General features: G+C 32.6%; 1 protein-coding gene across 1 annotated transcript in view; it reads left to right on the top strand.

The window, feature by feature from the left end:
- Positions 1-27254, top strand: part of ss (aryl hydrocarbon receptor spineless) — a 296589-nt gene that overhangs the window by 133749 nt on the left and 135586 nt on the right. The window contains exon 3 of the mRNA XM_089640585.1: positions 12157-12347. Coding sequence (XP_089496711.1) covers positions 12157-12347 — 191 coding nt within the window. The remainder of the gene's footprint in view (positions 1-12156; positions 12348-27254) is intronic.

Genomic DNA, 27254 nt, shown 5'->3' with positions numbered 1-27254 from the left:
TGTTCATGCATACGGCTAAAAGATGCCTACACCGAACCAGCCCTCCAATTTGCCCACACTGCATGGGCGATCACATCCTTTCAAAATGTCCGGGAAGAGAAAAAACAGTACCAGCATGTGTAAACTGCACCAGACAAAATTCTAAATATGGAGAAAAAAACACCACGGACCACGCAGCCAACAGTATTAGGTGCAACTATAGAAACAAAATGCTGAAAATTGCGAGGGATCGCATCGATTACGACTAATGATGCATATTATTAATTACAAGTGTAACGAAAACCTAAATAATATGCACAATATTTCAAAAAAATATTACGAAAAGCCCGCCCGCAAAGTGTTAACACGTAGTGATAATGTACAAGCAAACACATATAATATTATAATTGCAAATGTGAAGTGTATTCCCAGCGCCAACATTATTGTTAATTTTATTACTACCTCAAAATGAACGACTTTATAATAAACGCAATAGATAATTCATATAAAATAGACGAAAGGATTTTTGACACGGTAAATAATACAAACGATTTTATAGATATAAAACCTACAGCCAGCCTAATAATAATACACATGAACGTTAGATCTTTGGAAAAAAATTTCGAAGAATTTCTAATAACTATTAAACAATTAAATAGACTTGACTGTATAATACTATCAGAAACGCATTCATCGAGTGAAATTAATTATAATATACCGGGTTACTCGTACTATGCAACAAAATATAAAATTAACAGAAATAGCGGCGTCGCCATATTTGTATCAAATATTTACGCTGTCACAAGTGTAAATGAAATAATGGTGAATAATGTCAATTTATTAAACTTGGAGATAAATTTTATGAATTATTCATTTAATATCATTGCTATTTATCGGACACACTCTTCTGCTATAACCACATACATAGAAGAATTAAAAAAAATATTACAACATCATAGAAACAAAAAAACAATACTCATCGGAGATATTAACTTAAATATCGCTAATGACTACTCCTCTAACGATAAAGATAACTATTTAAATATGTTAGCAGAATTAAATTACATTTCATGTATAAATTCATACACCAGAAACATTATCGGACAACGACCATCTTGTATCGATCACATATTCACAAACACCAAAGATATACAAAATATATCATCTGCGGTAATTAAAACATCTGTAACGGATCATTTTGCATGTATATTTAAATATGACTACAAACATCAAAACCTCTCATTACCAACCACAACGGCCGTTAATAATACTGATAAATACAACTATAGTATTAATATAAATTCTCTCACTAAAATATTAAGTAACGAAAAAGAATGGCAAGAAATATATCAATGTAACGATGTAGAAGAATGCTGCAAAATATTTGATAAAAAACTGAGTTTTCACATAAATGCTTGTAGAAATATTAAATCTAACAAAACATCTTCAAAACTAAAGCCAATCAAACCATGGATAACTCACGGATTAATCATCTCAATTAGACACAAAGAAACACTCTACAAACAATATACAAAACAACCGGAAAATATAACATTACAAAAACATTTCAAAGCTTATAAAAAAAAACTTACATATCTAATAAAAAACACAAAGGATGACTACTACAAACAAAAACTTGAATTATCTGGAAATGACAGTAAAAGGATTTGGTCCATCATAAATGAAATTGTCGATAAAAAACATTTAAAAAATAAAACAATCAACAATGTAAATCATAATGATTCAAAAATCTGCTGTAAAGATAAACCTCTAGAAGCCGCAAATGTATTTAACAATTTTTTTGCTAATGTAGGAAAAAACCTCGCTAAAAAAATCCAACAAGGCCTTACCCCAAATGACCCAAATACTACAGTAAATAATGAGCATAAATTTGAATTATTTCAACCAACAACACCAGAAGAAATTGAACAAATTATTACAGGTATGAAAGGAGGTTCTGCCCCTGGTTTTGATGGGGTCACAATACAAACACTGAAATGTATAAAATCACAAGTATCAAAACCATTAACTCATATAATCAATACAAGTTTTCAAAGCGGAGTTTTTCCATCCATGTACAAACAATCTGTAATTATACCAATATTTAAAACCGGCAATCCGGAAGAACCAACCAATTACCGCCCTATTTCTTTACTATCAAACATTGCAAAAATATTTGAAAAAATTGCCAAAAAAAGAATAACTCAGTTCATAAAGATTAATAATATAATTCACGAAAATCAGTTTGGATTCATGGAAAACAAAAGCACAAAAGACGCCATTGCTAAATTATCTAGTACCATACAAGACGCTTTAGACAAATCAAATGTGTTGGTATTTTTGTTGATCTCCAAAAAGCCTTTGACAGCATATCTCATGTCAAACTAATACAAAAATTAAAGATCGTAGGTTTTAATGACACAGCATTAAGTTGGCTAAAAAGTTATCTTCACCAAAGAACACAAGTTGTAAAAATTAATCACGCATCTAGTCTACCACTCACAAGTGATTTTGGGATACCACAAGGTACTGTTTTGGGTCCTTTACTTTTTATCATGTACGTAAACGATATTTTCAAACAAAACCTCAGTGGAACAGTTATATCTTACGCAGATGATACAATTATCATAATTAAGGGTAATGACTGGAAAATTGTAAATGAAAATGCAAATAATGACATCCAAATCCTAAAAAACTGGTTCGATACAAATCTACTTACAATTAACGCAAAAAAAACAGTTTACATACCATTCACAATAAATAAATTCAAAACTAACCTCAACATTCATATAATAATACACAACAAAAAATGTAACAAAGATGTTTGTAATGAATCATGTACCATACTAAACCAAACAACTGAAATAAAATACCTCGGTGTAATTGTAGACCAACATATGAAATGGAACAGACACATATGTGAACTTGTTAAACGCATTAGAAAATGTATCTATATATTCATTAGATTAAGAAATGTTCTCAAGATAAACAACCTGAAAAAAGTCTATTACGCACTAGTCCAATCATTACTTCAGTATGGAATCATTGGGTGGGGAGGTGCATATGAAAAATTTTTAAGCTCTGTTAAAGTGGTACAAAAACTAATTATCAAAGTAATTTTGAAAAAAAAAACAACTTTCTCTTCAGCATCATTGTTCAAAATTTTCGAAGTACCAAAAATTGAAGACCTCTATAAAAAAGATGCAATATTACAAATATATAAAGAAACTGTAGTAAAAAAACTTAAATTTAACTCATCCTTAAGGCATAATTTTAACATCCAAATTCCTCTATTTTCAACACAACAAATGCACAATAACTACATTTACAAAGGCATAATATATTTTAATAGTCTTCCCGAAGAAGTGAAAAAAATACCAGATTTTATTTTATTCAAAAAGAAGGTCAAATTTATCTTTAAAAAAAATTAATATCACCTATCAAATGTTATAACTTCAATTCATGTTTCAACCAAAATTAACGTCACAATCCTCTTTTAAGTTTATATTTATTGTACTGTAATAATGTTAATTACTGATATAAACATGAAATAATTGTCAAATAACTCCTACGCCAAGCTCAAGAGCTAGCACTCTTCATTGGAGTAGAAATTCAACAACATATGTTTTACACTATTACTTATTTTTAACTTATTTTATGTACAATGTAACAATGTTATAAGTTAAACAATAAAAAAAAAAAAAAAAAAAAAAAAAAAAAATGTTAAATCGGAAATGATTCTACGATCAGATAATTTTATTATAGTATATTTGCGGCACGTTCTAGAGTGGAAGACACTCTCAGCGCCATACTGGTGAAAATCCTACATTCAGAATTGAAACGTTGCTTGAAATGGCTTTAGCCGTGTTTTTGTGACCAGATTTGAATAGTCAGGTACTTCCCCACCTTATTTGTCTCTCTCCACTACCTTCAGCTTCACGACATGGCCCATTTTGGGATAACATAACCTCACTTTCTCCAGACGGTTAGAAGCAGTTAGGACTCTTGTGCGGTATTCAAGGATTCGGGAACCAATGATTTTATTCAATTGCGTGAAACTAAGACGAACAGTTAAGGCGACACAATAATCTAATAACAGAGGTTGGTTCCAGGCTCCAATTTTATTTAATTCCAACTAAGTCGTAAATATAATATCCCTTTTTCAGATACCCACGGATGTAAGTTATTTATATTTAAGATTAAAAAAAACAGAACCTAACCATTAAAATATTTTACGTAAAACGGTTTGAAGTATTTATAAAACGTTTTTCAACTACAAAATTAGCGATTAGCAAAAGATTTTATTTTTCTATGCGATGCATTAGTAACTTTCTGCGATTTTCGTTTAGAAACATCTGAGATTTTAGTAATTCGTTTCTCGGAATTCACTAATATAAACCCCACGGAAAGATCAATTTTCAAGGCCTGCTAGTGCAAATTCGACCGTAGGTCCGTCCAATACACCTGGGCCGCGCGTCGCATATTTTTATACAAGGCTTCTTAACTTACGTCGTTAAGATTCCGACTTATTTTAGGGTCTTAACGGGTATACATAAACCGAAAAGCTTTCTTGTACACTTTCTGATAATATGAGAAACTTTCACACCATCTTTGGTATCAAATCAGAAGCCATGTATCAGTAATAATCTCACAAAAAACTACCGTCAATGATTTCGTAACCTAAGTACACAAGAGCATTATATAATATCACGTTTTTTCATGTATATTTTGATGTGCGCCTCGATTACATCTCCTCGGAGTAATCAGTACCTCCTTTAATGGCCGCCCATTACTACCTGCGCCCCGCGGCCATCAAAATATTATACTACGATCAGACATCATCAGTCACACAAAATTAGTACCGAGAGGTTGGTAAAATAAAGCTCCCCACACATTGTTCAATAATTAAGACTTGGAAATTTCAGTTACAAAGGCAAGGTTGCCACAGGTTCCAGGTCATGGCACAGTAACAAGTTCCGGGTAATATGTTTCGTATGGTATGATTAAAAAAACAGAAAAATCTTGCCGTTACCGTTTCATTAGAATATAGATGACCCGCGGTTATCAAAATATATATGTCGGTTTTATAATATTATATATATAAAATTAGGCATCATCACACAGATTAGTGCCGATGGGCTGGAAAAATAAAGCAGTATATTGTTCAATAATTAAGAGGAACAAAAACACAGGCAATGCTGCCACAGATTCCAAGTTTGAGCACAAATAATGTTCCGGGTTTCAAACATAACAGAACATTGAAGAAAAATAACACACAAAAACCGAATCTAATCTTACCTTGCATATTATTTCCTCATGTTCTGTTTTGTCACTGTTGTTCCGGAACCATTCCATTTGAAATTGGGTTTAGTTGCTAAATAGTAGGTAAGAACGTTTGAATTTTAGCCAATTGAGGGTTGACTTGGTTTTTTAATTTAAGTAAAGTTAGTAGATTCATCTGAGTTCAACGCTCGTTCGCGAAATATTCTTATAATTGGACAATTATTTTATAAAAAAATTAAGGACTTTTGTCTTATTTCGTAAAGAAGAAAAGACATTAAAAAGCATCGTAGCGAATGATGGAAATGCCGTCGCCAGCCTAGTTGACCTAGAAATACTAGAAAGAAATACACAAAATCATTGCCAGAGCAAACCATTCGTATTTGTTGATACACACATATCATTTCATTTATGAGAGAAAATCATGGCTACCGAACTTTATTTGAAATATTTAAAGTTTGCGCATTATTATGTGTTTATACTTATCACTAATAATTGACTTAGCATCCACGTACTGTCAGCAATTTTTATGTGCAAAAAGTTAACATATTATTTTCTTAGTATGCATCTGTCTAAGATGTTCGGATCATTATGATGCACGTAGAGCAAGCGATCATTGTTCAAAATATATCATTCTTGCAATGAATTTGAGATATGCAATAATTTTGCTAGCCCTTCTGTGATCGGTCATCCAAAATTCGTAGGTGGCAACCCTGGTTATAGGAAGGTTTCCCTGTATCTCTAACAACGGTAGGTGTAATTTATGATCCCTATGAAGTTTGATTGCCACGTACAATTATTATTGTATTCTTATATCGAAAGAGAAAATTTACTTTTAATTGTTATATTTATAACAATTAAATACCCGGGACTGTTATTACGAGGGATTAATAATGATAAAGGCGAGATTATCGTTTCATTTGTAATATGATATTATTTTAACCCCTTTTCTGAGAATGGTTCAGGATAATGCATAATACTTAATTGTATATAATTTATTGATACATTAATAGGTATTAATGAAGTAACGAAAACACGCCCCAAATGATTTCCTTTAAACAATACCTGCCCACCTTGTTATATATTCAACAAATAATATCAAAAAGTATCGAACAAAAAAACAAAAACCTATTTTATTAAACACCGAAAACTCTCGATGTTGAAACCTGGAGTAATTAGCACGCCGTGCGCCGCAGAGTTCAAATCATACAATAGTCACCGACTTACTGAATTTGTTGATGATTGTCAACGATGTACTCCAAGCAGAAATCTGTTTTCCGTTGCAGTACAAACTCTCAAGCGTTGAACCTGGTGAAATAAAATTTGCACGAATTATCTGTTTCGAATGTAAAGTGCAATCCAACGATTTTGAGCTATGGGGAACGATAAAAAACATAAATAAAAAATCAAAAATAACACAAGACACCATTTTGTCGTGATTGAAAAATAATTCATAAGAAAAATAGTGCTTATAGACAGGGAAATACGGGTAGTATAGCTGGATTGTAAGCAAAGCTACACAGACGTATATCTTTTGCCATTTGCAGAAAGGGCGTGATTTTATTTATTTATTTATTTATTCAACATATACGGCACAAGATGTGCCATTCACATACTAATTTAACAGAGAATAGTACAGCAACATAAGGAATGCAACAATATAAATGTAAGTATAATAGTATAATCAGTAAATAGTAAGTAAGGTTAAAAGTATGAAAAAACAAAGAGATATAAATATAATATAAGTAGCAATCTGTAGTATAGTAATAAGTCAAAGTAAGAAATTATATGTAATAATATGCAATAAAGTAATATAAGGAAGAATGATGTGCTTATAACATGTCTAAATGGCATTAAGATTTTGTAAAAAATAAAATAAAAGATATTAGAAAGGTATATACTATTAGAAAATGAAAGGAATAAAATATATACTATTATAATTAATGTATATTTATATCTATCATTGTATATTATATAAAAGCTGTTTGTTTCTTACAAAATAAATAAATAATATGAAAAGGAACCAAAAGTAATAAATTACGTAAATCTACCGGGAGAATTGCGTGTATAATAATAATGTGCGACACTGCTTGACAGTCCGATAAAGTTTTACATAGTACCTACGAAGACTATAATATATAAAGCACTGATATCAGCTTCTACCTATCGACTACTAGTAGTTTTTAATCTGAAGTACATTATCATTATGATGATATGGTATTAATCGACAATTTTTGTGTTATGCATCTTTTATATGATAATAGACAATCAGCTTGATCGATGTTGGAATATTCATTGCCTAATAATTTATTTTTTTTTGTATTAGGCAATTCACCCTAAAAATAATTTTGATAATAGCTGTTGGCTAGCGTTGGTTGGTGGTTTGCCATACTGCATCGCCTCCCACTTCCCACTCTGCACTTAATTGAACTACGCTGCGTCGAACTATAACTAAGCATTAGTAAAATTCACAAAAAAGTAAGAATTATCCTAGTACAAGAAACTTTGTTTTCGAAACCAACGATTTCAAATCGTATTTTTTGTATTTTAATTTTTTTATTGTCTTATACAGCTGTCATATTGTGCTTCTGAAAACTGAATTTATTGACAAAGCAGCCACATAAAAACGCTAATCAACTCCCATCATATTTCATAAATGAATCGTTTTCCTCCCCCGAACCCTAAACCATCCCTCGCGGGCTATCTCGATAGGGGACGACAGTCTTTCTAACTCCGTAAACTCTGAGCTGCATTTTCCAACCATTATTTAATTTAAATCTTTTATATAAATCAGAAAAACTGTTTCGTCATCAGATTTACCCTTTTGGCAAATGAAACTAGTTAGAAACGTCTCTTCTATAATGAGCTATAGAGTTTTCAGAAATGCCCATTACGATGTCAACATACTAAGACACCGCTTTGTGTGATGTATATTTTTAATGTTCATAAAGAAAAGAGAAAATAAAATAAGTTTACAAAAAGATGGGATAAAATATTGTTTCAGTGAAATTTAATTGAATGTGAATTAATTTTATAATATAGATCCAAATCTCGGATGAAACCGGGAGTAGGCCCAGAATGTAAAACTGAAAATTTAGGGTGTGTGTTGCAGAACTTCCTTTTTGCCACCACTTTATTGAGTGAGTTTTTTTATGAGTTAGTTTTTACCCTAATGAGAACCAGGATGGCAGGAACGAGAGGAAGGATCAACAACTCCAGAAACGTCCTCATCATCGAAACCCGCCAGACCTCAGGATCGAGCATCGAAAAACATTGGAGAAAAATATTGGCCCCCATAATTATCGCTCCGATATACCAATAAGCTTCCAAGAAATGTAAATGTTTTATGTTTTTATGTTATCACTCTCCACTCTATATATTTCCTTTTACTTTTTCTTATGTTTTATTTGTTTTATCATACTTACATTTCATATTTTATTTTATTTGTACCTACTTATCTCTGTATATAACATTGTAGTTATATTTTATGGAATGTGTGGGATTGCACTCACCTCCCCACATTCTGGAATAAACAATTATTATTATTATTTACTAGTTATTTATACACCAATGTTCTCCACCATAGTAAGAAAAATATGAACACCTTGCTGAACAACACACCTACACTACAAGAACGAAATCCTCAAATCTAGTAAACATTCCAAAATTAAATACATCTTTCGGCCAGAAGAACCACTATTTCCATGCTATAAAATTATATAATGCCCTTCCTATTGAAATTAAGAACACCAAGGATAGAGAAAAGTTTAAAAAAGACATCAAATTATGGCTAACTAAACATGAAGATGAGGAAATCATTAAATTTATGAAGTAACCCCAACGCAACCTACAGACAACAAACATAAATACTTTTTGCTTAATTTATTTTATATTTTGTGGGAACCAACAAATTAGAAGATGAGGAAATCATGATCAACACAAATACAACAAACTACAGTCCGCCTCGGAACAGGAATACCTAGTGAGGAGGACGGAGAACAAACTACATCACTTTAAATCTTTTTTTACTTAATATTGTATCATTTTTACTTTACTTTATATTGCCGTTAAATAAACAAAAATTTTAAAAAAATAGTTGAATAGAATTTTGTAAGCTTCACAAATGCGAAATGGTAGAAGAATCCCGATCAGCATATATTTTTTGGACAACGCAACGGCGCGGCGTTATTTAGTCTGCAATATAGAGTGAATTAATAGGTACGCTAAATGCATCACAACGTGTTAGTTTTCGACCACTGCCAAAGGTATTCCTCTAGTGATCTACCCCTAGAGGAAATATATACACCAGTAGACACTAATCATCTTCTGAACTCTATTGTGCGACGCCAGGTGGTTACCCACCCCCTCGCCCTTCTGCAATCATGTTACCATTTACACAGCCATACCGGTCTTACCACTGACACATCCGTTGTGATCTCTCCCTCTTTCTCATAAACCACATATGTAACGGACAGAAAGACTTTAACGGAGCTCTGAGCCTGGCAAAATACAACCCTGGCAGTATTCATAAAGAGCACCGTTGATAAATCCGTTGTAACTTCTCCCCTTCTCTCATAAACGACACAGATAACAGAAAGATAGGCTTTAATGGAGCTCTCAGCTGGGTCAAATACAGATTTGGCATTATTCATATACGGCACATGTAACAAAAAGAGACGCTTTAACGGAGATCTAAGCAGCAGGATCATTCTCCCCTTGATTGCAGAGTAATCTATATCGAATTGAGAAGGCATTTATATCATCTGCAGTTAATGATTCTAATTTATCAGAACAGTTTGATTTAGAAACAGATCAGTTTTATTTTGAATCAATTTAAAGTAAAACACTGACTCTTCTCGATGTAGTGTTTTATTTTCAATTACTCATAGAAATAAATATTTTTAAAACTTTTACACCATTTATTAACAACTGATCTCAACTGTACTGACACAATTGCATAATCAATTTGGAAGTACTTGACGGTGGTGTACTGTCAATTCTCTTCTTAATTAGCATTACACGTGATAATCGGGGGATTAAAAATGTTTTCTTCGGTTCGTCTGAGATTAGTATATTATTGTCAGATATTTATAATGTTTATCTAACTGGACATACGTCCGTTGTATATGAGGTTCTATGTAATTTTCATAAATAAACCATTCAGTAATTCTGTTGCGGGAGGGAACTCGTACTGAGATGCTCGCCTGTAGATCGGTTACTAAATAGTACTCGTAACCATTAGGGTATTAGACTTAAACGGCCGACATGCTGTCTCTGTCGTGTGGTATTACTACTGCCATCCATAGAGACATCTTAAAACTAAATAAGCTAAATATCCTAACATAAATCTACACATTCTAACAACATCTGTTAAGCGGTGTTGAAACTACATATATTTACCAACACTAACTTCAATACCATTCAGATCTAGTCTAAAGTCTGAGAAAATAATAATATAGGATGCTGCGTTATCTAGCTAATGCAGAATTAGTATTTAAATAACATCCCGACTGTAAATTATATTATTTGTGCGAGTGGATGACCTCCACCGCTCGTTGCAAGCAGTATACTAAGTGTAGGCGTAGGAACTCAGACCCTGTATCTAATGCCAAGTGTGCCCTGCCATTTAGTGAATCTCCCGGTTGCGTGACTGTTTCCGTACTGGGGGTAATAACACCCGGCTATGCCCGGTACAGTAGGTACGGGGTACGCTATACGCCGTGCACGGGACCGCCATTTCTCCACTGGTCAAGTTTAACGATCACATGAATGGGACGTGATAGGGAAGTAAATCCTATTTGCTGTAATGCTACCGGGAAACTGTAACAGGGAACAGAGGCGGGGAAAATAATCTTCTATTATTATTTTTGGAATATTATTTATTTATTTTCAACGCTACATAAATGTATTTACACAGTAATTACAAGCTACTAAAATAATAATGAATTGATTGAAAAGATATGATAGTATAGCCTTCTTGTATCTACCTTCCGTGCAGCTAAATACATCCGCCACTTCTGCGTATCTATCACTAACTTAATGTAATCTAAGTTCGAACGAGTGTTTGAAATGCTCAATCCTGGTATTATTACCTTTAAAGAGGATTTTGGAACGAGTAGCTCTCGTGGGTACATGAAATTCGATGAGGTTAAGTAAATCAGGGCTGTTTATACCACCATTTACAATTTTGAACATAAATATTATTCGAATTGTATTGAAGAACATGTACATAGTTACGTAGTAGTGATATTATTAATGGTTTGTTATAATGTCATCATCAAAGGTCAAGCCAAAGATTTGTTTGACTAGAATGGTGAGTGCTTTTGTTCTGGGGGAGTTTTTGTTTATGCGCTTTTGACGTGTTTATAGAGAGATAGTTTTTCGTTTAGAATTTGTAACAGTCTCGGAAATATGAACTTGTAGGGAATGAGATATTTTTACATACTGTAAATTTTTCTGTTTCTAATCATTGTAATAAAACTGCGTAATTACAATTTATTCATTCAAAATTATTGATTTTAAAAACCGAACATTTAGAAATGGTTTTATTTGGCTACAACGTCATTATGACGTAGAAAAAGCTACTGGCTTTGTGGCTTGTAAGACTGCTGTCAACGACGTTGGCCGGTGTGACGTCAACAACGCCATATTTACGAATCAAAACGAACATGTAGTTTTGGCGGCAATTTAAATCGTCAATATTTAAAGAAAACAAAAATGTCTTCATTTTGAGCTTTATTCCGAGAATAAACAAACACTGTGAAAAAAAGTGCCCTTGAGACGACATTGTTTACTAAACGGCGCTATAAAAATTGTTCATTAAATAAAATATTATAAATAAAAATATGAATCACTGGAAAACCTTTGACTGATTTTTTTCCCTTTGTTTTGTTCCAGCCTGAAACCGCCCCCAAAGGACGGAGTGACTAAGAGTAACCCCTCCAAGCGGCATCGCGAGCGCCTCAACGCCGAACTCGACACCCTCGCCTCATTGCTCCCCTTCGAGCAGAACATCCTGTCCAAGCTGGACCGCCTCTCCATACTGAGGCTGTCTGTATCCTACCTGAGAACGAAGAGCTACTTTCAAGGTAGGAACGTTCATTATTTGATGAGTTATTTATCCGTATACCAAACAGTTCTCCAACTCGTCGTGGAAGGAGATTATGAAGAATAAGTTCTTTGCGTTAAATCAGGGACTTATTATATACTTCGCATATTACGATGGTGACTCGAAAGTCGACCTAACTATGAGTTGGCTAAATGAGATCTGAAAACACCAAGTTTGTCTTGGAGCATTCTAACTGGCCCTGGCGACTACTGGCTACTAGCTGCCATCTTGCGGATTTCCAAGCCAGCTCTTTGCACTGCCCTCTATGAGTGCATCTGTGAAGCTCTTAGCTAACTCACTTGCCAACAATACCCATCTCAGAACAAACAATATCTGGTGAGCCCGGTACCGTGCCTACATATGGAAAATCTTAAATTAATATTAGTTAGATAATGAAACGAGTGAGATGGGCCATGAACGACTATTAGTATTATGATAACACACGCAACGAAGTGCTGCAAATAGCATTCACCCACACTACTGCAAATCTCATCTACGCACAGCGGCGCCACGCCTTGTTAACCTACACTTCAAACGCATACTTTTTATTGGCTCCGCCGCTTTGATAGTCCGCGCGGTTTGGTCGTAGCTCGGTTACAGTCGGCACACTTCCTTGCCCTATTTGTTTATTTTATTTATGATTATTAGTTTTTTAATACTAATCGTGTGCATTAGAAAATAATAAAAAAGGTTATTGCGGCGAACGCGATTTCAACGGCAGTATTTTCGCTATTCGGGAGACAGCTGCCATTGCGGCAATTTTCCGATGCGTTGTGTTCATCAAATACATATTACTATGCTGTTTGTGTATGTAATTTTTTAAGTTGTTTGAAAAGAGTAGGTAATACCATCTTACACCGTATATTGAGTTGGGCAGCGCAATAGATCAATTATTTGTCTTTATTTTAATTTAATGAAAATAAAACACTTTGCGTAAACCACACTATTTAATATAAAATAATCGACATGACTGAAAACCAATGGTTTCGTCATTGGCATATACGCTGTATCTTGATGAAGAAGCCAACTAACTAACTAACTATCCATCACGACGTTTCCCCGCAGGGGTAGGCAGAGAGGACGCACCGCTTCTTGCCTCATTCACATTCATAAATCGTCTCATACATTCTCTTCTATTATTCTAACTCTTGACATGGCCCGACTCAAGTATCTGATTCACTTGGTCGTGCCATGTCTTCCTCGGGCGTCCCCTACTATTCACATTTGCATCATATGTTCTCCTTACACTCCTTTCTTGCTCATTGCTTGCCAAAACCATCTAAGCGTCTCTTTCTTGATATTTCTCATTACGCTTACATCAGCCTTGCACTCTTCTTCATTGGTTCACGAAGTGTTTTGTTTTCATTAAAGGAGAATGTTATGTTGATACGGAAAGATTAATTTGTATCCATAAAAGTATTATGTAGATAGGTAGGACGAGTTATTCTATATCGCAACACAGAGGAAAATTGTATAGATTCTCATACATAGCATAGGTACGTTGCTACGCGTTATTCATATTTATATTCTTTCAAAAAAGAAGAAAAATAAACAAGACAAGCAAAGAATATTATGTTGGGTTGCCTTCAGTATTTTAAAAGACTTGAAGATTCCTCAATAACTGAACACGGCGTAATTCCTATAATAAATGTGTACCTCCAGTACTTTCCCATTGACGTTTATAGCGCATGCATGGGGACTCTCACTATGAAAGTTGTGAAAAAATGTCACACAAAGACCTAGGTGTATTCTTGGGAGATTAAACACTAATGACTTTAATGGGCGGATTAGAACAAAACAAAGGTAGTCAACATTACTGACACAATCTCAGCACTCAAGAGGGACAATGCTGAACAGTGAACATGTCGCAGAGCTAACGGATGTCAGTTGGAAATCAAACTTCATCAAATGATGTCCATTATATTGGTAGAGAAGTAGAAATCACCCACATTTGAGCTTTGACAAGCTGGAGACATTTGTGGATGTAGTGTTGATATCAATCTCGTCATACATAATTTAGTACAACATTATTTTATACATCTTTATTATTTTTAATTTTAAACAGAAAGAGAAACATTCCCTGGTTACGAATAACCTGACAATATTTTAAAATCTCCCACAACCACCACAGTAAGCGGAAAAATGTTGCTTGTGTTGTGACGGAGGATTTAGTCAGCCGAGGAATTTAACATACTACGTCTGGGTCAACTCAGCCATCGACCTGTCAACAACGGTCTCTTCTGTGAAACGATGTACTTGTGTGAATACATCTCCTAAACCAAAGCTGGACGCTAGAAGACCGATGAAGAGATTGGTAGATATTATCAGCATCGACCCGGAGAAAGGTTCAGCAAACATTCAGAACTGAAAATGGCTCCTTTAAATGGCTTTAGGCGTGATTGGTGACCAGATCTGAACAGCTAATAAATTACTGCCTAAATTTTCTCTTCCCTATAGTCTTCTCTTACACGGACAAAAATTAGCTTTGATAATTTATTAAAAATCTCTTCAAAGTATTGGTTTCCTGACAAACCTAGTAAATTTGTAATATATTGGAACACGTGTTCATGCACTTGCATTTGCCTTAATGATACAAAATGACGAAATACGAAAATATAGGATTATTTTTGTAAACGTGTTCCGACTTCGTGAATACACATTCGTAATTTACTGAAAGATTATTATGAAACCTATTAATTCATTCATCAAGAACCTGTAATCCCATTTTTAACCGGATTAGGAATAATTTGAAGGGATTATTAATAAATTAAAAATATTATACAGGTTGTATCGGCACGTACCCGACAAACTTTAACCAGCTATTCCTTAGCACATTTGGACTAAAAAATGTTATGGGCACTTTGCTGTCCGGTAACATTTTTTTTTAATAAAAAATTAACTATTCATATTTTCACCGCATGTCACCAATGTTTTATCCTTTGTCAAAGTTTGAAAACCCGTCTGGCAATATTTTGTTCGAGTTTCGTTGAATAATAAATGTACGTACCTACGTTGGCGCGCTTTTACAATCACAACGAAATGGCACGGTACCATTCGTCTCATTTTTAACTATTATTATTTAGTGTGTACGAAAGAGCGAGGACAATTTTTGACACACTTGCTAATAACAGCCGTTGAACACGAGAAACAATGCAAATGACAGTGACGGAGTGTGGATTTTTTATTTATTTTTTGTTTTTAATGGAAAAAAAATGTTACCGGACAGCAAAGCGCCCATAACATTTTTTACTCAAAATGTGCCGAGGAATAGCTGGTTAAAGTTTGTCGGGTACTTGCCGATACACCCTGTATACTAGTAATTGTTCTTCGTGTACGCTCTCCCTTCACCCTCACAAATTTTTCCCAATTAGGGATGTCATAGTCCCACTGGATCTGGATAGTTGGGAGAAGTTGAGACCCCATTGCGCTATTCACTTTTTTTGCACAGTGATTTACTGAAAAAAAGCATTTATAATTAATAATATTAATCGGTGAAACTACAGTTCTTTGTGAAGTACTCGCGCATTCACAGTTAGTTACTAAGCAAGGTTAAAAAATCATTTTATCATTCATAAAATCATTAATTCCATAAATACTAAAACTTTTCAATATTCAATGATTTTCCCATCACATTGAGGTCAGCGAGAAACCAAATCTCTGGCAATTACTTTTAATTGGCTATGCTTTTTTTACCGGTGATTTCCTTATATCGCTGCATTTAGCAGATATTAAAAGTTAATGAATCCAGTAAAAAGCGTCCAGCGTTATTCGTTGGGGGAATGCGAGGACAAAGCGAACCGAACCAGGTTAGTAGCAAATAATCACGGGCAAAAACAACTGTAAATGATTTGCAAAGTGCAGTACGGTTAGTTGTGCATTAGAGGTCGCCGTTTCCTCGCTAATACGGACATTAGATACCTATTGTGCCTACCAATGACTGCTAGTCGACCACCACTGGTTGGGTACAAAGCGACAGTATTAAAAGTGACTTTACTAAGCAGTAATGACGGTTATTGTATCAAATTGTTGGGAAACAATTAACAGGGGCGCGGAACCGTGAAAAATAAAAATATTCTGTTTATGTAAATAAATTTTTCGTTTTGGTTTTCTTCTTCCGCACATAGATGGTTCCATGATAACTCAACATTATGACGATTCAACTCATTTTAAAAAGTGATATAAATTCATTAAAAGCGATGAAAAAAACTAACTTATAAACCTAACCCATTTAACCAAGTTTTTGTTTCATCTCTTTTCATGACTTTTTATCACATTTTAAAGGTGTGTTGTCATTTTGATGAGTTAGTTTGTGCTGTCTTTGACCAAAGATCATGCTTAAATTTTTATGTTTTTTTGTACGCTCGTCTAACTGGTCTATTAATAATTTTGTGTATGTTGTTTTGGTCAAAAATGTGACCAATAAAATGGGTTTATGACCGGAATAATTGAAAAAAAATATTACATCATATTTATATTACTTACTTCAGTTTCAAGATTTTTAAAACAACTTCGTCATAAAACATTTTGCTTTTCACCGCTTACTCTGGTCTAGCTTTTTTATTTTATATATATATATATATTTTTTTTTTACATATTTGGTGATTACTCAACTTCCATAATAGGCTCATGCCTGTATTATGGTAGTTGTACTAATGTTATTACCATTTGTATAACGATATATGTACAACATTGTATTATTGTTTTTATTTTTTTTTAATGTTTTAATTAAATTTTCTTATTTATGTTATTACCATAATACGGGTATTTTCCTAGATTGGGGTATGAATATAAAGTGAAAAAAACATAAATAATAAAGAAATTGTCATGGTAAAACAAAAATTTAAAAAAAGCATATTATTATAGAAACCATATTTGAAATAAAAATAAAGATAAAATGATTGGTAAAAAAGATATTTTAGAAAATAGAAAGAAAAATATTGATTTATTTATTGCATCTCACTAAATAAATCAAGTTTTTTCTCATAAAAATCAACCTCACTAGGACTAAGCATGAATTTTTTTTTGTGTTTCTTTATTCATAAAAATTTAAATGATTACAGTTTTTTGTTTTCTACAGCCACTATACTAGGTACATGCCCGTATTATGGTAGCCAATGTATCGAGGTTAACAATTTACATTTGAGATAAGAAAATATAGACAAACATAAAGTAATGCTATATAAAAACACAAAAATATTTAAAAATAATTTATTAAAAGTAAGATTAAAATACATGAAAAATTATACCGAATTATTTTATATAATTTTTTTCTTTAAACGGTAAATCTTTTTATGTACTTATCTATAAATGCACCTATTTACGCATTGTCAGATTTGAATATAGCGATACAAAAAAAAATAATGATAGAGCTGTGGTTTTAATGTCCTCATTCAGCGTCTCAATAGTAATAAAATATTAAATAATTTTTTAAAGGTTGTCAACTTCTGCCCTTTTTACAGCAAATATGCCAATTACTTGCATTTACGTTAACTTTCCCATGTTATTACGTAAATTTCATTGAATTAGCCGCAGTAGGTTTCAGTTTCTTCTATGAATGCGTGGGGAAAGACAAACAAAGGTTAGCTGCGCTGAGTACCTACTATACAACTGCATGTATTACGATGCAGTTAAGGATTGGTTTACCTACATATTGTGTTTTCATCAAATAACTACATGTCATAATTCCGTTAAGATAGTAGATATTATTCAATTTAAGTAATGTTATTATATTTTTAAACAATATATACAGAATAAAATAACAGATACATTCTGTTAATTGTCAACTGTTCACAATATTGCCCTAAATGAAATATTGATAAAACCACTACTCGAACGACCCAAACTTTGGCCCTCGTTGACATTAACAAGACAAGAGTCTGTTTATCTGTTATCAGCGAACAACTGAATTTTAAACCAACCTGTATATTAACGGTACATACTTATATTATTAATATACCAAAAACAGTTATGGAACGTCATAGTAATTGTAAGCTAATAAGTAAAAAAAATTAAAGAGTATTGATTGAAACATATGATAGTAGGTACACCCTTAGTGTACCGTTAAATAGATCCGCTGCATTTTCGTATCTAAGACTAACTTCATTTAATATAGGTACCAGCGAGTGTTTGAAATTCTCAGTCCCGGTCTTGTTACATTTAAACTTGATTTCGGAACGAATAGCTCTCGTTGGTATATGAAATTCGATTAGGTTCAATAAATCAGGGCTGTCTATTCTACCATTTAAGTCGGATATAATTATCCGATATGCGAGTTTTAACATATTTTTTTTCTTTCATCAAGTAATTGTAGTTTATGCTTTCAATACGAATACCTAGTTTTAAATTATTTTAATACACCAAATATCGCTTTCAACACAGATTTATTTATTTTATACTAAAACACACGATATATCTCCTAAATTTACATGTACGAGTATGTGGGTCAAAAAGATTCATGGCACAGCAACTCTAATGTATAAGTTAATACAAGGTTTAACTTAAATTTAAAGTTTGTACAAGGTTTTTAAGTGTACATTTAAGTTAATGAAAAGGTAAAATTATATTTTTATATTTATTTCTACTAAGTGAAGCATGATTTTTAGATTATATTATCAATTTTGACACACTCCTCGTGGAAAGCGAATTCATGTGATACATAAGACATACGTTTTTTTGAAATATTTAGGGCACATCTCACCATCCTCTAGATAGCTTAGGTATGGAATAACGTAAATAAAAAAGAAACATATATCAATGAGGTGAATAGAAAACTCTGGTAACTTATCCGATAGATATACTTCCACTGTTAATCGATTCGTGAACCGAATACTAAACGCGGATTTTTAAATAAATAATTTTTTTAAATAAATAATCAAAAATGTAAGTTATCCTATGGATAAGATATAAAGAGCAATGTGAAATACCTACTCCCTTGGGTTTTTTTTATCTACTACATAATATTTTGCTTTATGTTTTCTCGTCTTTTTGACGAATAATTCATTCTTCTCTGCTAGTGTTGAAGATTTCTTTGATAGAAATTTAATCAATTTTTTTTTTCCTGTGTATGTAAAACTAATACTTACCTTCGTAAATTATGCTCAAAATATTTCCTGAAAACCACTAAAACTGTTATATATTTCAGTTATAATAGGGATATAAAAGCACAACACTAAAATCAGGTAGAATTAATACCAAATTCTAGGAATGTTTGGTTGGCCCTTCACCGATGTCAAAGATTTGAGTAAATTATTTGTTTGGAGTCGAATAATAACTCCATATCTCCGCATTTAACGACCGTGCCTTTTATTACGACAATATGCAAGTTTATTAATGTATTACTATTTTAATATCCAAAAATTTATTCCACCAGTACCTAAATAAAACGGCAATGAATTCTACGGTTCTTACCATAAAGATTATTAATCAGTAAAATGTTAGTTTTGCAGTAAATCTTTTATGACTCGAGTATTAGGACTAGAAAGTCTTGATTGTTTGCTATTATTAAAAATTATTAGGAATACAAAAAACAGTTTTCACGAAAACGTTAAAACATTGACTACAAAGCCCTAATGTTGCAGCATATTCTGCATATTTGCCAACAACTTCGATTATTTAAATTCACGTGGCGACTTGTTCTAAGTATGCAGATATTTTTACGATTCTTTTGACTTGAATATTATGCCTACGGTTCCCAAAAATCTCATGTAATTGTAGATGTACTTTCCTAACCAAGATTAACCTAACCTTACCTAACCTAACCTAGATGAACCTAACCTAACCCCAACCTAGATGAAGAAGGTAATATTTTATTTATTTATTTAAATATAATTAATAATATCAATACTGGATTTAATAAAACCTTTTATTGAGTGATCTCACAGCTGCTGAAAATATATTTATTATTTATTCTATGTTGTTTATTTTTTCGCTAAACTGTAATAAGTATTTTTATTAATTGTTTAATTTTTTATTACAATTTATTCATAATTATATTCAAATTAGTAAGATAGTTAACCATTCAATTTATTATTTATAATCACTTGATACAATACAACGCATTCATTATTTTTTACCTGTATGGTCTTTATTATATTTGCCAGTATTATTTTTATGCATGTTAACCTACTTTTATTATACCCAAAATGAAGTCGTAGATTTCTTGCTATAATACGGCCCGAGCTAGCGTAGCAAGTAATGTAGATTATTAAAATGTAGCATAATGATAATTCTTAAAAGTTTTAAATATAGTATAACTAAAAATATATATTATAAGTGCAAAAGGTACGACAAATAAATATTATTAATAATGACGTATTAAAAAATTATAATTTGTTTTTGAAATAATTATAATGTAAGACAATCATAATCCCACATATTGTGGTTCTTTTATTGTTTTGTATTTATTATGCTTTTATAATGCACTTGCAAAATGTGGATTGACTAGATAATCTTTTGTGGAAAAGTGTGTGGAAGAGTTTACTTTTTCCTGTGGAAAAAAATATTTACCGATGACGCCAAACTGCACAAACCCATTTTATATTTTTTATATTAACTCCACACAGGAGGCCCTGAAGAAAATAATTTCCCTCAGGGCCTATGTCATCTTTGAGGATGCTGTGTGGAGGGTCTTTTTGTGGAGAGGAAGGAGTGAACATGGGTCTTGAAGAGTCCCATGTTGTAGGAGGGAGGAAACACAGAGGCCGGCACTTCGTTCCACAGCCGAGCTGTTGAACCTAAGAACGAATCGTAGAAGCGACCCGTTCTCATGTGACAAATGTCAACCGTGTACAAATGCTGGGCGCGCGTTTGGCGTGTATCCCGACTACGCACCGGTGCCGAAGGGATCAATGACGCTAGTTCCTCAGAGCATCTTCCATTGTAATACCGATAGAACAAGGACAGCATACCTACCTGACGCCTGTGCTCTAAAGATTTCAGTCCGTTTGTTAAGATACCCATAAATAACTTAAGTAATTATCAAATTACAGGATGGCTTAGTTATTTTCTGAATAACCGCTTGTTTTTAATGGTTCAAGAAACGACAAAAAAAATATCTGACTTAAGTTATAGTTCAGGTATAGTAATTAAATAATTACCTGTTTTTCCCTTTCTTTATATTTATTTTCAGTATATATTAATCTCAACTTTATTTAGATATTTCTAATTACTCTCTTAATTCTTAAATATTTAGTATATAACCGAATCCTATATATGTACACCTACAAATATAGATGATCCAGAAGTTCTAATTGTTCATATTATATGTACCTATTGTATAATGTTATTCTATTTTCCTTATAATTAGAGTAACTCGCTCACCAAGCACAAGGACCAGTTTCTTCTATGGTGAGATTGCGATTGTAAATATACTTTGTAATTTTTATAACTCCACTGTACCCACTTATATCTATATTAAATAAAAAAAAATCTGTTAAATGAAAACTATACTAAGTAACAATATAAATGTCACACAAATAAATTCACAAACAAAGCTGTCAGAATACTTCACAAACATTTATAAACAAACAACTATACATTTCATATGTATGAAAGCATTTAAAATTGCGGTGACTATATGTTCTCCATTTATGCGTTACATAATATTATATATAAACAAAATTGAATCGAATCGGACAAAAATTCATAAAATACATTTCTTACAAATCACACAATTAATTTTATAATTTATTAACCTATTGTTTTGCTTACATACTATATAATACTCCTTAGAATTATGTTGCAACTTATTCTAGAAATTAATAAATGTTTGATTCCGAAAAAACATGGTACATACTACTATTCATGCTCATAAATATTTGGTTTGTGGATTCCTGGAATAAATATTGTTCTGCATCATATATTAGGTTACGTATACATTTGCGAACCGAAACGCGAACCGTACCACGAATTACGGGAAAAGAACGAATCAAGTTGCTTCGCTTCTTTCCCATAAGTTGAGGTTCAGTTCGGCAGTTCGGCTCGCGGAGGTATTAGGTATATTACCTGTATATACCTATAGGAATATCTTTAAGCCATTGTACGGGATATGAAGGATTCGAAGTGCGTTCTTGTCTTGTTTTTGTTATGAACACATAATAGTTCTAAAATGTACACAAAGTAGTTCTCTAAACAAATGTTTATTTACCTGTAGCAGTAATGAAGTAAATTCTGTACGAATTTAATACATTTTAGTAACCGTAATAGGGGTGTAATTGGTTGCCATTAACGTCATATCTCCTGCATTCTGTGTTATTCGAAAAACATCTAGAAAAATATTCCATTATTATTTCCAAATTGTATTCCATTCTCCAAGCGACGCATTCCGCCCGGCGCGGCGTCGGGGAGCTCCGACGGCGGTTTTATGCTCGTTTTAATGGCGCCATCGCGTGACCATTTGGGCAACGAACCACCCAACCTCCCCCTGCCCTGATGCCACCCTCTGCAAACCCCTTCTCTCCCGGGCAACGCCGGGAGGCACCGGCCTGCCATCGTGCTCCCTGCGTTGTTTGTACGAAATTCAATTGTGAATATATCACCGGCCCTATTGCAGAGGTGGCTCCAGGAATTTGATACTTTTATGTATGGTGAATCTTGCTTTCTTGATGTCCATAGATTGTTTGGAAATTACTGTACATCATTTTAGAAGGCTGTTGAAGTTTTGGGGTTGTGAATACCTGAAAACTCGGTGTAGTATTTTATGTTGGAAATAATGTTTTTATTTAGAATAGAAAAAGTTTATTTAAAGAATGTGTTTTTTACATCCTTTTTCTTCGTTCATCACGTACGACTCATTTTACGACAAATAAATATTTGATTCACTTGATCGTGTCATAATCTTTCTCAGGCGTCCCCGACTTATTCTATCATTCACTTCCACGTCATACTTTCTCCATATACCCCTTTCTTAGTTCATCGCGCACTTCTCATTTCACCACAAATTATTATTATCTTTCTTGGGCGTCCTTGAGTTTCATCCACTGTGTGCCAGATTTTTTCTGTTAAACTAATTTTAAATAACATTAATTCGACACCGTATCTCATTCTAGTGCAGAGATAATGCGTTATAATAAAACAAACAAACAAATGTTGTTACCAATAAATATAATAGAAGAACTGCGAGATCCACAATATAATGATGGCAGGAATGTTGTGAGGCTGTAAGAAGTAATGGAGGAAGATGACACAAAGGTTAGAAAGAACATAGGTACCTACTTGACTTTCATATCTAGTTACTAAAAATATATTGTAAATTCCTCTCGTCAAAAAATGAGTTTTATAACTCCACAGGATTGCTCTAGCAAGAAATAAAAGATAACAAATTATTAAATTCTCAGTGCTCTATCAAAACCCAACTGAGAAACCACATCCATTCCTGAACGAAGTACAAATAAATGTCGATTGTTTTCAATTGAAGAGCGTTTCCACAAAGAGAAATATCTACCACAAATGGTTTTTTTTATTCTTATTCTGTATGCACTTTGAGTAGGTGCCTACGAAATTAACTTTTTTTAATGCATTACAAACAAAAACCTTATTTCAGATTCCCTATCAAAAATGTAGCGTTTGATTAATTACTTGTGCATTTTTTGTATGTACTTATCAAAGTTAAGATAATTATTTGTTGGTTGTAATTAGTCTTGTTAATTCTGTATTTATTTACGCTTATCAGAATTGAACCCGTTGTCTCTGGGACTCTTGGTGATATTAAAAGAATTTGACGGCCTACGTGGTCGAGGGGTAAGGCTCTCGACTAGCAAGCCGAAGGTCATGGTTCAAATCCCGGCGTATGCAAGTGACTTTTACTGCGGGACGTTCCAGAGTAGAAGATACTCTCAGTATCGCTCTGGTGTAAGACAACGATTCAGAATTGAAACTTGAAAATAGCTTTAGCCGTGTTTGGTGACCAGATCTGTATAGCTACCTTTCTCTTCCCCATCTCCTTCCCCTCTACACTTCCTTCAGCCTCACAACATACCTCAACTGGAGATGTCATAGTCTCACTTGCTCCAGACGGTTAGGGGCAGTTGGAACACTTTTGCTGTATTCACATAAGTTATCGTAGTTATCCAATAAAGTAATTCACCATCTTAACTGCAAAAGTTAAGCCAACTCTGTCCTAATTCTCTTTTAGGGAATTCTTTTCACCTGAGCCTGGCTAGGAACCACCCCAACTTTCACCCACCACGCACCCCTCCCCCTCCCCCTGGTGAATAGCAGTAATTTTGACTGATAAACTCCGACCATTCATTTCAATTTACTGAATATGTGGATGGCACACTGCAAACATGATGTATCATTGTATGGAAATCAAAATTAGAAGGTTTATTCATTATTTTATCGGTTAGGTTATGCAAGCTGCAATACCTACATATGATTTTTTGATTTTAGTGCAGCATTGGACATATTTAACCCCCAATAACAAATAGATTTACTATTTGTGAATATATCTAAAAATGACGTACTTAATGTTTTTGAAGGCAGATGAAAGATTCATTTTAGATTTTATTATGACAGTCAGACATAATGTATAATTAAAAATATTCAAATATTGAACACAAACATTGCTAATGTTTTGAGCATCTTAAACGAAACAAAAAGATTTTTATTTAGACAAACGTGTTATAAAGATCATTTTCAATTAATTTTTTTTAGATTTATATAACTATTTTTAAAAAAGTGGCACATCTTGAACAGATGAAATTTTGGGCGAATTTCTGTTTTTACTTTTATATGCAAAGAGAAAGTTTAGTGTTCTCTCCTACTATGTCTGTATATTTTTATTTAAGAACTATAGTAATTTCGTATGAAATCGTATTTACATTGGGTTTTTACATATTAAGAGATTTGAATACGACTCTTCCATAGAAGCGTTATCTTGTGTTTGGAAGTGGAGTGCACAGTTAATTATTGTAGTTATTTATAAGTAAATAATATGATATTTATGACGTATTAAGTACATTACAGTCAGAGTTTAAAAAATAGGTATTTCATTAATTACAATAAAATTAATTACAATAAATAAACAATACGAATAACAACACAATAAAATTAATTACAATTTAAATTAATTAGGTAATTAATTAATTATTTATTTATAAGTCATTAATAACATGATAGGTATTAAGTATTAAGTACATTACAGTGAAAAAGTAAAAAAAATGGGCACATTTTACGCTTGGTAGATGTGATACAAGTTTAAGTAGTTAAATTAGATATGTAATAGGTATACTTTATACAGAAGATGGGTGATATGGGTTATTTTAAAAAGTAATTCACGTGGAAAGAGTTTTTTTTTTGTAATTTTGTTTTTAAAATATTATTTCACAGTGTTCAATGTTTGGATTTTGTCATTAATACGTCTTCTGGTAATCGATTGAAAAAGGCTCTTCCTTGGTAAGTATAATAATTTTTGGCTTAAAAATATGTATTAATAATATATTAAATATATAAATTGGTACATGTATTTTTCTTTTATGATTTAAATTATTACATTTTTAACGTACAGATATTTAACTAAGGGTACTTGAAATTCTTCGAATAACAGCTTTGTTGGGTAGTGGCTGGGTTTTTTTTAAATATGATTTTAATTATTATTCTCTGTACGACTATTGGGAGAAGGTTAGTTTTATATGCGGAACCCCAACTAATGATAGCGTATTGTAAATTTGATTGGACTAAGGCGTAGTATATTAAATATACGTTTTATATCGGCAAAAAATTACTGATTATTAAAAATACGTATATAATTTTTTATTTATTTTTGTACTTCCATTTCCGATTTTTTCAATAATTTCTCCTAGAAATTTGATTGTGCAAATCAAATATGTCTGACCATTATAGAAAATGAAATAGAATTAGTTTTATGAGGACATGTCATGGTGAGAGATAATATAGCAATAACAAAACTCAACAGTACCCGCAACAGAAAAAATTTTAAACTGTAAGAAATATCGAGCGGTTAGATTTGACATAATGACATTTGAACAGTTTCTTTTTCTGTTTAGGCACTATTTTCAAATCACGAAATCTTTGAAATTAACATTTAAAAAACATAAAAAATAATACAAATCACCATATTGTTTTATTGATATTTTAAGAATATTTTAATTATGTGTTGTATGTTGTAACCGGATCCAACCTAGGTCATTATTATCTCTTTTTTACTTCTGGGGAAGTGCTCTGACCACTGAGCTAATTCGACCTTATCAACTTGTCATTTTTATCAGTTTCATTGGTCGAAATAGAGCTACCGTCATTATTTTCATTATTTGCTACCTTTATGTATGATTGCAAGATTCTACCAGATTATTGGCGTCAATGAATAAAATATATATTTACTTGTCCCGCAAACCAAATTAATTCCTGTGGTTCATTAAAATCTAATAGGCTACCACCTTTGTTTTTGGTTAGCCAATATTCAATTTCAACCGATTCATTCAGGGCTCGCGAAATTGGTATTGGGAATGAAGTCATTTAAACTTTGTAAGTTCCAAAGTATAAAGTTGGTTGAAGCTTGAATTATTTTGGAATTCACGAATTTGAAAAAAGTTTTCTATAAACCATTGTTTATTACAAAATATTTTTAAATCCTCATCAAATTCATTTTATATTCTTTTCTTGCAAATAGAATGAATTTGATATCCTTACAATTGTTACGAATGCCTTTTTAAAATTCGTAGACTAATATTTTAAGAGCTTGAAAGTACAAGGTGAAAGTTTTCCCTGTCTCAGTAACGTCCGCAATGTCTTGGTTGGTTGGCCATATAGATTAGGAAATGTTTAGTTCATCGGCGATTGGGGATTTTGGGATTTCCTTTGTTCCATTGTTGTCGGGTAGATCTAATTTCTTTACCCGGAGTGACACGGAAGTTCCGTTACGTTTTTATAC

The sequence above is a fragment of the Hesperophylax consimilis genome, chromosome 15 (genome assembly GCF_061612785.1).
Source record: "Hesperophylax consimilis isolate HC1 chromosome 15, BYU_Hcon_1.0, whole genome shotgun sequence".
Classification (NCBI taxonomy): domain Eukaryota; kingdom Metazoa; phylum Arthropoda; class Insecta; order Trichoptera; family Limnephilidae; genus Hesperophylax; species Hesperophylax consimilis.
This window is presented reverse-complemented; position numbering and strand designations above follow the sequence as displayed.